General features: G+C 46.9%; 2 protein-coding genes across 2 annotated transcripts in view; both read left to right on the forward strand.

The window, feature by feature from the left end:
* Nucleotides 1–12,979, forward strand: part of LOC149359809 (cadherin-like and PC-esterase domain-containing protein 1) — a 212,888-nt gene that overhangs the window by 77,403 nt on the left and 122,506 nt on the right. The gene's annotated exons all lie outside the window — the stretch shown is intronic.
* On the forward strand, nucleotides 1,051–5,860 carry LOC149359810 (SCO-spondin-like). Its single transcript, XM_089569148.1, has 3 exons — nucleotides 1,051–1,415; nucleotides 3,259–3,394; nucleotides 5,503–5,860. Exons 1-3 carry the CDS (start codon nucleotides 1,346–1,348, stop codon nucleotides 5,723–5,725), a joined length of 429 nt encoding a protein of 142 aa, XP_089425274.1. The 5' UTR covers nucleotides 1,051–1,345; the 3' UTR covers nucleotides 5,726–5,860.

The following is a 12,979-nucleotide window of genomic DNA, read 5'->3' on the forward strand; positions in this document are numbered from 1 at the left end:
ATTTGATGTTTATCTACACATCTCCCTCTTGACGCAGATTTACAGTCCTTTCCTGTCTATTTGGAGACTAAGATTTGCTGAAATGATGCAATCAACGAAATTCACGATAAAAATAACGCGGTACATTCCCGGCCGGTACAAATGATATTGATATTCTTAAAGCAACTAGAAAAACTAATTCCAAAATGTGTTTTGATCATTTTATTATTATACCAGCCAATTATGAATTTAGACGACTCAATTTGCTGACACTATTCTTCATAGAAAAAGTATTCCATATTTCTGCACAAAAAAAAATTAAGAAAAGAAACTAACACAAAGTGCTGTTCGGGATTTTTGGGAGGCATTAGGAGGAATTACTTATGAGATTTTATTGTCAGCATTATCTTCTTACGATGCTCAGAGTGGCACCTTTGTCAAAAGCTGTTTAACTAATCCGTATCCAGAATGCGCATTAAAATGAATTATTCTTTGGTATGGCGTACTGTTAGAGATTACTTTAGGTCCAACCTATTTCAATCACGATGTCAGTGGCGTTCTAACCCTAGCTCATATAACGCCATTTAACCTCACCGTACGAGTTTTTTGTTCCGTCGGAAACAATTACAACGTGTTTGGAAACAGCCAACATTTTTTTTGGGATCAATTTTGATGAACGGTCATTCTCGTACAGCCAACGTGTTCCTACACCATACAAAACTACTCACGTCCATCGTACCGTCTTGGCTTGGTGACCCGTGAAGAGATGGCAAAACACCTACAAAAGCAGCTGGTTTGCAATTAAGAACTGTCCCTGCGAAAGAAGGCCCATTGACCTCAACTCCCGCTACTCGGTATCTATGCGCTTGCCACGAGTGATAACCGTAATCAACGCACTACTGGAGAAAAACGCAACCACAAGAGTTTCACGGGTTTTCCCGCAGATAAAAAATAGAAAGACAGCGCCTATGCTTTTATCACCACTTACCTGCAAGCACGTTTCCTTCTACAACAGCTGTTATCGACGATAGCAGGAATGAAAAAGCAAGCGTGAACAAAGCACCTCGTGACGCCTGGAAACGAATAAGCACGTGTGCCGACTTCAAAGACTCCGTTCATGCTAGCGGAGGACAACACAGTCGAGCTGTCTTTGAGGATAGTATTGCGCTCGTGTTGCACGCAAAGAAAGCAGTGCGTTTCGTTACGCGGGAAATCCCAACGTGCCTCAACGCCCTGCAAGATTGATAAGGAGGAAGTACGAGCGCCTTATATAAATGTGCAGTCAATCCAATTGGATACGCATTGCAATTGGTTTTGACACCCGCTTTTCAAGAGCTTGGACGAGTCGCCTGCTTGCAACGCCAACATGAAGCTCTCGGTATGCGGGATTATTTTTCTAGCGGCTTTCATTCTGGTGCCGGCGTTGGTTCTCGCAGGTAAGTGCCCCTCCTATTGACTTGATTGCAGTTGAACAAATTTATTTCTGACACTGTTTAATTACTTGACGTCTGAGTACATTAGTGGGTGTCAATTTGGGTGCAAACGTCGATATGATCGGTTAATAATAGGCTCAATGACTTTGAAGCTCCGCTATTCGTCCACTGCCCGAAGAAAGCGTGGACTCTTTGTCAGAAAGTTCTTGTGTGCACGCCTCAAAAAGGCACAACTCTACTGCCTTAGGCACGTATGTGGAAATAGGTTATTTTTCAACTTAGTCCTGACACTCACTGGCTAGTCTGTTAGTAGTGCCGTTGAAACTCATGGTAAATCACAGCATTCGCGCAGCCACTGGATAGCTATATAGTTTTGTATTAAACCCAGTATGATTTCAAAAATGTGGCACCGCTAATCTAGTGCACAGCCACGATCAGTGTCTACATCTGATTTGCAGCTTTCTCATACCCGAAAATTCTGGGCAATAGTGTTTTCGAACAGGAGAGAACTTATGCGCGCAATTTTTTTATATATTGTCAGATTTTACTGCAACAACCAATATATACACAGATATCCCGTCGGAAGGCTAGAATTTTTTTGCTATTAACGTTTTTGCTATCGTCTAAAGCGTTCCCCATTGGTTTTCTATGGCAGTCTTAACTGCTCGATGCGAGCGATGGAAACGCTATAAAATAAGCATTTTGCTATATATCGGAAGAATAGAATATTACCTTCAATACTTATATATACAGAGAATTCCGTTTTTATGTGCGGGAATTTAAAAAATTCCTGTGAGCAAACTACTGGCCTAATCGGGAGCAAACTTCGCTCACGGGGTAGCATATTATGGTCTACGTTATTTGAGATGTAATTAAACGTCGGTACTTGCCTGCATTTCCTGAAATTAAGAAGAAACTGCTGTCAACTGCGAGAAAAGCTGTCGCAGACGAGAGCTATACGCGAGCCGAACAGCTGGTTTGACAGGGCACGCCATCTGCCGGAAGGCGAGGCAAACGCGTCAAACCAGCTGTTCGGCTCGCGTATAGCTCTCGTCTGCGACAGCTTTTCTCGCAGTTGACAGCAGTTTCTTCTTAATTTCAGGAAATGCAGGCAAGCACCGACGTTTAATTACATCTCAAATAACGTAGACCATAATATGCTACCCCGTGAGCGAAGTTTGCTCCCGATTAGGCCAGTAGTTTGCTCACAGGAATTTTTTAAATTTCCGCACATAAAAACGGAATTCTCTGTATATACCAGTACCTTACAGTTTTCCAATATTCAGAATTTTTGTCCGATAATATTGGACATGGCGTCAAGTACAGTCAAGTCCAGATATATCGAACTTGAAAAGGACTGCGAAATAGTTCCATATATCCTTAATTCTATGTATTAAGAAGCGGCAATTGATAAGCTGATCTCTAACCTTCGAGCAAGAATGGATACCACTTCTGCAAGTGCCGCGGTTTTTGCAGCGACTTGCAACCAGCGCCAGCGAGCTGGCACCGAATCAGTCGCTAGGCGTTCCTATAGCTAAACTGATTCCTCTTTAGGCCGCAGTGGACGGTTGTTTGGAACTAGCCACTGTCTTTAATGTACGTTTAATCCTGTCGCCAGTATATAAACAGAAAAATCGCTCAATAGAGGCAAGGCACAGTTGGTTCCCGCAACATTTTCGGCAGCAAAGCGAGTGAAGCATACCAGGTGAGGGCCACCGCTAGGCTTGTCAGGTTGGCTACTAGTAAATCTACTTTTACTGGAAGCTAGCTGGTGGCTATGCCTGTTTTTTATTCTCGCTTTCGCAAAGTCATAACTATCCATTTACGCTATGCCTGTCATCCACAGTCCCGCAGTGTGGTGAGAATGAGGAGTTCCAAGCTAGAGTTTCACGCTGTGACGCCACCTGCTACAGTTCCAGAGAGCCGTTTTCGTGCGACAACATTGGACGGCCAGGATGCGTCTGTCACCCTGGTTTCGTTAGGTAAGCGAATTCGGGGCTGCTAAGAACACAAAGAAACCCCAACGTTAATTGCATTCCTTACGCTCTTTAGTGGTGACGTTTGCTGCGCAATGCTAGAAACCGCGGGCCGTGGTTGCAGGTGCGAACCCAAACAGACGTTAGGGAAGAGTACAGAAAGTCGACTTAAGACAGGGACTTATTAGAAACGTAGATCTTCAAAATAACTTGGACGACATGCGGTACCAGAAACATACGTTCGCTCTTTTTTTACAGCGACAGCCGCTAAGCACCCGTTCCTGGGTTTCGCGCTGTAGTATGGGGTCTGTCGTAGTCGTCGGTGTAACCGGTGGGAGCGTTGCCACGGGAACCACTCGGAAGGTGTTTACCCTGCGATGAGGAAAGTATCACATGAGCGCAGAAATGCGCAACCGGTGGGCGGTTACCACTGGAGTCATCTGGAGGGTGGTTACAGTGAAAGCATAGAGTAATATAGAAGTAAAGAGCGGACACTCCCGTAGGCCCCAGCGGCCGACTTTTGTGCACAGCGCACCTAGCGGACCCGGGGAAACGCACTGGCCTCAGAGATAATAGGCCCAAACAGGAATCTTGGAGGCTCTACTTTCATTGCGTCTTGTGCGTTCTCCACTCTCGCGGAGGAGGCGGTGTCACATTGCCCAGCTGAGCAGCCGGCCACCAGCGTGACGATTACGGAGCACGCAACGATTATCCAGGTTTCGACGTGCAACGCTCGTCGAAAGCGTTTGGCTTTGATCGCTTGCCTGGACGCCGCGGCGAACACGTCACCCACAAGCCGCAAAGGCGTTATGCCACGCATCGCGTGCGCTTGGCAAGCGGCAGTGAACCTACTACGTGCATTCTGTCAGGGTGACATGAGCGCATCAGTCACTCCGCAGAAGGAAGCCAAGACATGCCAAGACCATACTCTTTTTCTTTTTTTTTATTTGCACGTTCAGTGCCATCTGGCGGAAACGGGGAAGCGCCTAACTCGGCCGCGAAAGGGCCCGAGTGTCCGCTCTTTACTTTTATGTTACTCTATGGTGAAAGGCGGATGAATCCTCATCGGGAGGATGGTTTCCCTGGAAATACGAGGGTATGACGAGAACCGGTAGGCGGTTGCCACGTAAACCTCCCGAGGAGTAGTTACCCTGAAAGGAGAAGGTAGGTTACCATAAAAGAAAGCTTTATGAGGAAGGCATAACCAGAGGATAGTCCGGAAGGTGATTACCGCAGAAGGAAGAAGGAGGGTGTGGCGAGAGCGGAAAGATCTCCAACCGGATGATTACTGCGGAAGGAGGAGAGTATGGCGAGAGCGTCAGAAGGTGCAACTGGTACGTGGTTTCCATGGGAAACAACCGGAGGGTAGTTACCCTGGAGGGACAAGGAGGGTTGCCGTGGAAGGAGGGCACGGCGAGAGGAGTACGTTGTAGCGAGAGTGTAGGAAGGCGTATCACGGTAGCCATCCGGAACGGGGCTACCGTGGAAGGAGGAGAAATCAAGTGCGGCGAGAGCGTAGGAATGCAGCTCGTTCCATCTCCGGCAGCTGCTGCGAAACGCGCCGCCCGAGGAGAGGGTCACCGGCGGCGCTGAGCGTCTAGAGAGGCGCACTGGAGTGCATACTTAGACAAAAATCGGCTGTGTGGATAACTAAAACGAGCGCCCCAGAACTACGCAGATGTGAGGTCGCTCTCATATTCTCTACCACAACATATCGTAACGTATAAATATCTTGACAGCTGTAGCTGAATCTCGCGTTAACCACGGGAAACCGTCCTGTCAATTTTTTGTCCACATGCCATACTTTGCGACCACACATAAAACATACTACGAATGCATTGCGATTGGCGATATTCTTACAGGAAGTTCAGTGTGCGCTATAGAAAGCGACGCGGTACAAACTCAGGACGGACCATACTTCAGCCTATGATTCCACCTCAAGCGAGGCACTGACAGCATATACTAAGGCAACGGCATTTACAGGACTCAAACAATGGACTCTGAATTAGTGTTTCTGGCACATTGTTTTTGTGTGACAGCTGACCTCCCCTTCTCTTTGGTCCGCGAGAAAGACCTTCATTTTTTGGCTGGCCCCTGTGTCGTTTACTTTCTAGGCAAACCGAGGGAGGGCGCTGCGTGACACGCCAGGTGTGCGCACAGGGATGCGGGCCCAACGAGGAGTACAGGCTGTGCCTGTCCAACTGTCCGCGCTCGTGCAACTCCACAGGACCGGTCCTGTTCTGTCATCAGGCGTGTGTTCGAGCCGGCTGCGCGTGCAAAACCGGATTCCTGCCGCACTCAACCGGCTGCGTACCAGAGAGCCATTGCGTCAACTGAACGAAGCCCCTGCACAATACAGCCGACAATGCTGCTCGGCTATCCACGCTGTCCTTGCCCACAAGAAGCATGCTTACAGTTGCGTTGTCAAAATCGAATTGGCGGAAAAGGAATAAATCTACGCAGAACACCGGACCTTCGTCTCATTCCTTTTGTTCTCAGTGTTTCCTCCGATTCATCGTTACCTTTACCATTGACATTCAGCAGCAAGAAGCTTAAGAACAAGTTCTATGGAAGTGCGCCATGCGATAATGAAAAATGTCATGCAGCCTGCTCTCTGTCTTCACTGACGCCCCATTCTGTGACGCCCAGTCCTCTGGGGGAGAGAATGAGAGTGAAAAAGGCAACGTTGCGGTGTACTTGAAAGCTGTGTAGGTACTCATCTATGCTCGGAAACGACAGAATTAGCGGTGCAGTGAATAAACACTGAGGGCTGAAAGAGAGTAAGGACTGCATGTATAACGTAAAGGGGTCCAGTTTGTCTACCCAAAGAGGGCATATGAGCAGGAATTCTCAGAAAGTGAAATGGTTACAAATGTTCACTGCAACACTATAGAACTGTAAATACGCTCACCTTTTCCACTTAAAAACCGGGTAGGCATGAGGAATTCGTAGTAATATATATTTTTTTAATTTTCAACCGAGGAAAAATGTCAGAAAAGCCAACGGGAGCAAAACCAGCGTAGCGAGGTCCTCTCGGTTCTATCACCGATCTGTTTCTTACCTTCTTGTCCTGTCACCGAATACGACGGCTACCGCAACGGTAGGCTTGCGAACTCACTCGTACGCAAGCAAGCATTAAGTTCGAGAGAACTGTCATTTCGCTAACGCATGTAGACGTAGTAATGCTTTCTCAGTATTACTAAGACGAACAAAAATCCCGAGTTTATCTCGGAATACTTCGAACCGGTGCATTCCCCTTATCACCGCTGATAAATAACCATACTACAAAATAGGCTCGTTTTTATTCTCCCCACGAACGGCATTGTGATATATTGTCGGAGAGTCATGGAAACTCAGAACCTCAGAGGCTGAATTTAGAACCACGGTGTTACGACGCTGATTCAACAGTGCAGATCCCGATTGTGCTATCCGAGGATTTCGATATCTGGACAGAAGCGGACGTTACAACAAATACACTGACTAGCGGCTAGCTTATAACGGTCATTTCTTTATTAATTTACTGCAGACTGTCAAGGCAGCTTATGACCTGCGGGGTTGAATCCACGCTCCAGCTTCATGCTTTCAGTTTTTTCAGATTATTCAACGCCAGTGCTGCGAGACCTATCAAACTAAAGTAATATTTTAAAGCAAAATTATTAAATGTAGAAAACATGGATAACAGGCATTAAAAGTGGGCGGAAAATGTTTATATTGCACATATTGCTGCTCCGCATTGTGTTCTTTCAAAGTGCGTTGTTTTCCCTTACTTTGTCCTCTCTTTTTTTCTCCTCTCACTCCCAAAACTTACGTTTTGTACTTTCATGTTGTTTGGTTGTGGTTTTATGGGGTTTAACGTCCCAAAGCGACTCAGGCTATGAGAGACGCCGTAGTGGAGGGCTCCGGAAATTTCGACCACCTGGGGTTCTTTAACGTGCACTGACATCGCACAGTACACGGGCCTCTAGAATTTCTCCTCCAAAGAAATTCAACCGCCGTGGCCGGGATCGAACCCGCGTCTTTCGGGCCAGCAGCCGAACACCATAGCCACTGAGCCACCGCGGCGGCCTTTCATGTTGTGATTAGGAAAACCAACAGTGTAAAAGAGGAATATAAATTCTAAATGTCCTTTACTGTGGTTTACACAAGTGAACTTAAGCGGAATTCAAAACAGAGAGAATATGATCTTTTAGAATATGCTTCTAGCAGGAACACTTTGAGGCTAAAACTGACGCCGAGTTTTCTCCCGCAACTATCCTTTACCGCGGCGGGCAGTCTTGCAAAGTTTCTTCTACAGCTGCACGGGGAAACATTTCGGTTCTTAACGTGCTCCCTTCGCTCTACATCTCGCTCCATCGAGTCGCGGTTTTCACTTTCTAAGCGCAGACGTTTAGCGAATCAACCACGCAGAACAAAAATGAAAACTAATATACTTTTCTGGCAAGAGAGTGCGTAAAGTGGTCAGGCGTGGTCCGAAGAGACTCAGCAATCCATAAATATAGAGACGTAGAAATTGGCAGCGCCGGGGGAGGAAGAAGGTTGTACGAGAGAAGTCAGGCGGGCAGGTCAGTGCCGCGGGCGGTGGCGGCTAGAGACAGCACAGGTATACACACAGAGCGGGGCAGTTACATGGCTGACTCGGGACACCACACACAGGCCCCACGGATGTGACCAGCCGACCGGAAAGATCGATGGCGGGCTTCTCCTCTCCCTCTTTCAGCTCACATCACTAGAAAAAAATAAGAGAGAGAGTGCATGAGAGGAAGAGGAAGGGTGAAGGGCACTACGAAAGCAGTCGCACGCACAAGAAGGAGGATCACGAAGAGGATAAGCAATGCGACATAGGAGAGGCAGAGAGAAAGAGAGAGGGGGGGCCTTGGGGGAACTGCCGCCTCTGCTGGGAGATCGGTGGTAGTGGTCACGGCGGCGGGTCCGCCGCGGGCTTTCAACTGGAAAACCGCCGCGTCTCGACCCCGCGTTCGACGCGCATGAACCGGAGCCCGCGGGCGTTCGTAATGGAGCTCCACTGCCGCTTTATTTCACGCTTTCCTTGACCTCTGTGCGCTCCTACCTCAGCGTGCATTTTTTTTTCGTCTTCTGCTTTGTTCCATGAGATATTATTTGCTGGCATTATGTAAAACCGTCGCAAGCACGACGTTTTCTTTGCTAGCTGCAATATTGACATTGTCTGCAGAACTGATGATCCAAGAGTTCTGTTTTTGTTTTTTTAGGTGAATAATTAGAATAAGCATTATCTCTGAAGACGACAGTATATAGCACCTGTATCTTACCGGTACTCACGTATGGTGCAGAAACGTGAAGGCTAACGTAAAGCGTTCAACTTAAATTGAGGGCAATGCAGCGAGCTATGGAAAAGAAAATAATGGGTGTAACGTTAAGAGACAGTATAAGAGCATAGAGTGGGGCAGAGAACAAACGCGGGTTAATAACGTTATAGTCAAAATCAGGAAGAAGAAATGGGCTTGGGCAGGGCTTTTAATGCGAAGGCAAGATAATCGATGGTCGTTAAGAGTAACGGAGTGGATACCAAGAGAAGGCAAGCGTAGCAGAGGACGGCGTAAAGTTTGGTGGGCGGACGAATATAGGTTAGGTTTATGGGGTTTAAAGTCCCAAAGCGACACAGGCTATGAGGGACGCCGTAGTGAGGGGCCCCGTAAATTTCCACCACCTGGGGTTCTTTAACGTTTGCTGACATAGCACAGTACGCGGGCCTGTAGAACTTCGTCTCCATCGAAATTCGACCATCGCGGCCGGGATCGAACCCGCGTCTTTCGGGTCAGCAGCCGAGCGCCGTAACCACTGAGCCACCGCCGCTGCGGACAAGGATAAGAAGTCTGCGGGATAAGCTGGCGGAAGCTGGCACAGGGCATGCTTAATTAGGGAGATGTGAGAGAGGAATTTGTACTGCAGTGGGCTTAGTCTGGATGAAGATGATGGTAATTATGATAAATCATGTTTTGATCTGAGGGCTGCGTTCATATTGATGCAGTCGATTGTTGGATACCCAGTGATATAACTTACGTTATGCGTAAAGCGTGGTTATTTTAATGCGATCGCAATGAAAACCTCATCGGGAAAAAAATGAGTCGTCGGTCCCGTAATTCACATCACCAGACGTGACGTCGTCAGAACTTAAGTGACAACCATATGTTTGGATGCATCTACTTAGCGTCCGCGTCACCAGCTCCAGACACCTTCGGGGAAACATTTCACCACCAGCTAAATGACCCAAAAAATGTGTGGTTGTGCGCAGACAGACTTGTATGGATCCGCAAGCACAACCATGAAAGAAACGACACAATGCCCGACGTAAAGACATCAACATCTTCTAATGCAATATCATTGCCAATATATAATGCAATTAAATTTCCCACCGAACTTTTTTGTTTTGCTTAATTCACCCTTTCATACCGGCGTAGACCAGGTAACGGTTTTGTTTCTCTGGATGATCGTTAGTAAATGTTTACGTGCTAAACCCATCTTTGACACTCAATTACGCCGTATATTGGTGCTCTTGGTAAAAAATTGAGAGACTCAGAGTTCTGGAAATGTGTCCTTTTTCTGAGTTGCGGGCATTTAGGCGAAGAGCAAGTGTCCTGAACAATGCTGTATTCAGAAAACGAGCAAGATAGCGGCCATGCTTATTTTCGAGGTGCACAGTACAGCCTCAAACTGCAGCGTACGTACAGTGATGAACAAAAGTTTACGCTATGGCTTCACGGGGGAAAAAGCTACATGTGCAGGGTCTTGATACTCAGAGAATTGGCATTCGTTCCAGACGACGAAGAATACAAGTCCCTCATGCTTCTATGCTTTTCAGTGCAGCTGATAGCGAAACTGCGAATCAATGATATTTTTGCGCGAAATTGCATCTTGTAAATATATTTGTGACTCTACATGGCATTAGCATGAGGTTATATGCACTGGTAGCGAAGTGCTGTATATGGTAAAGGAATACGTCTGCTTAAGGCAGGTAGTGGCCGCTGATCCGGATCACTAGAGGGAAATAACTAGAACAATAAGAATGGGTGGAGGAAATAAGAATGGCAGGTTCTCTCAGATCATGAATGGCAGTTTACCAATACCTCTCAAGAGAGAAGCATACAACAGCTGTATCTTACCGGTACTCACCTACGGGGCAGAAACATGGAGGCTAATGAAGAGGGTTCAGCTTAAGTTAAGGGGACAACGCAGCTAGTCATGGAAAGAATAATGATAAGTGTAACGTTAAGAGACCTGAAGCGGGCAGAGTGGATGGGGGAACAAAGGCGAGTTAATGACATCCGAGTCGAAATCAAGAGGAATAAATGGGCTTGGGCAGCGCATGTAATGCGAAGGCATGATAACCGCTGGCCCTTAAGCGTAACGGACTGGATTCCAAGAGAAGGCGAGCGTATCAGGGGGTGGGAGAAAGTTGAGATTAGGAAGTTTGCAGGAATACGGTGGCCGCAGTTAGTAAAAGACAGCTTTAATTAGAGAGATATGGGAGAGGCCTTTGCCCTGCAGTGGGCGTAGTCAGGCAGATGATGATGATGATGACGATGATGATATGCACTGGTGAACTGCTAACGCATGCGCAGCCGGACGTGGTAAGAACGTCGGCGAGAAAAAAAAACTGCAGTAATCTTTATCGCGATGTGTGATGATGTCATAGCATTAACAAACTCTCGAGAAATCAGCTGCTAATTCTCATCCTGACGCAATCGCTTCTGACCTATTCTACTAAGATGGCTGGACTTCAGAACACTACCACGGCGACAGAGCTGCTTTTGTTACTGCCGTTCCGCTCACATTTTGTAGGGCCGCCAAGCTTTTCATCTTGATCCTGTGCCCCTTAAATATAAAGGGGAACATTTGCTGTGTCTCATGAAACTAAGGTTGAGAATGTGCGCTCAGTGAATCATTACGCATCTTGGTCAAATGTTTAGGGGAATCCCCCAAGGTGGAGTAGATTTGTAATAAGGGAGTAATTACTCATTGACATCCACCCGAGCGCAATTAAATAAATATGTCAATGAGTAATTACTCCCTTACTACAAATCTACTCCACCTTGGGGGATTCCCCTAAACATTTGACCAACACAGTTCCCACTTCGAGTTATTGATCAATTCGCTCTCGCCCTACCATAAGCTTGCCGTCCTGGCTAGCTCAATTGGTAGAGCGACTGCTCCAGTGAAGCGGTGGTCCTGGGTTCGAACCCCGGACCAGGACGAATTTTTCTTTAACTACGAAGTTTCTGAGAAAGCTGTAGAGCTTTCCTTTGTAGCCGTATGGCTGCGCTCGGGTGGATGTCAATGAGTAATTACTCCCTTATTACGTATCTGCACGTCTTCGGCGTGTGCAGAAATAACCAATGCGCACGCCACTTCACTGCTGCATCGAGGCTTCTATCATGGCGCTCTAACGAAACGTCTAAACAGTATACTGAAATCTCGTAGCGTGCAAATATCGGCTCGCAGTTTGTTATGAGGCGAAATACCAAAAATGAATTCGTCAAAGCCGCAGCGTGCAGCGCCACAATGAACAGCAAACGTTTATTGTGGCTGTGATTTCTCCGAAGAAACAAAACGAGCGACGTGATCGAGACTCTCGTTTTTCTTTTGTTGCTCCTATAATTTCGCTCCAGTAGACATCATGGCAACTCATAGGGGGAACGGATGAGGAAAATTGGCGGGTTACCGGTGGTATGAAATGCATATATGTGGTTGGGTGAGTGGACAGTAGGGTCATTTCTTTAATCTACACCAGCTACACCAGTGTAGCGAAGCTTCATTGGAGGTATTGGACATTTGCTACACTGGTGTAGCTGGTGTAGGTTAAAGAAATGGCCCTAGTGTATGGTGGTGAGCGAATCGAAACATTCACAAGGACACCTAATTACCTTATGTGTCGGCAATGCGATAGCATGAGAAGCTGTTGATGCCGTTAACGGAAGTGACGTTACTTCCGGTCTAATGACGTCACTTTCCTCCAGCCAATGGGAGAATTTTATGACCAACGACACATTTTTTTTTGCTTCCCGATGACACTTTTGTTGTTATCACATTAACTGTTCCACTGTGGTCGGATACAACTCAAGGACGAAGCGGCAGATGTCCCTCAAAGGCCAATAGCGTCGGCCGATTTTTATGACGCTGCGGTTGATCCCGTTTCATCTGGTGCACCCTCTAATTTCAGGCTAGCAGGAATAAGTAAATTGGCCGTGATGTCATAGGCTCGAGATCCTCCTTTGAAGGGCATCTGCCGCTTCGTTCTTGAATTATCTCCGACTAAAGCTCTAAATGCTTCGTCCCTCGTCTCACGATGAAAAATCCCTGTCAACGGAAATTCCGACTTCCGTTGCCTTAAAAAAAAAAAAAATCTGTGTAAGTTATCATGAACTCTCAGTAAATGAGTGAAGCGTATTAAGTAGTACGGAAATGACATTGACCGAAATAGCACCGACAGGGTATGCGCTACTACATTATGCTCTGCCTGCCTTTTTTCTGTCCATGTCTTTTCAACGCCGCCTAATATGCACGCAAAATAAACGCTCTAAGCGCTGCCTGTAACGGTGGCCCCATGGTTGAGCA

This window comes from Amblyomma mixtum, chromosome 2 (assembly GCF_055824585.1).
Source record: "Amblyomma mixtum isolate Tamu chromosome 2, ASM5582458v1, whole genome shotgun sequence".
In the NCBI taxonomy this organism is placed as follows: domain Eukaryota; kingdom Metazoa; phylum Arthropoda; class Arachnida; order Ixodida; family Ixodidae; genus Amblyomma; species Amblyomma mixtum.

Coding starts and splice junctions, on each gene's coding strand:
- LOC149359810 (XM_089569148.1), top strand. CDS start 1,346: ATGAAGCTCTCGGTATGCGGGATTATTTTTCTAGCGGCTTTCATTCTG. Junction 1,416..3,258: donor GCCGGCGTTGGTTCTCGCAG/GTAAGTGCCCCT, acceptor TGTCATCCACAG/TCCCGCAGTGTGGTGAGAAT. Junction 3,395..5,502: donor TGTCACCCTGGTTTCGTTAG/GTAAGCGAATTC, acceptor TTTACTTTCTAG/GCAAACCGAGGGAGGGCGCT.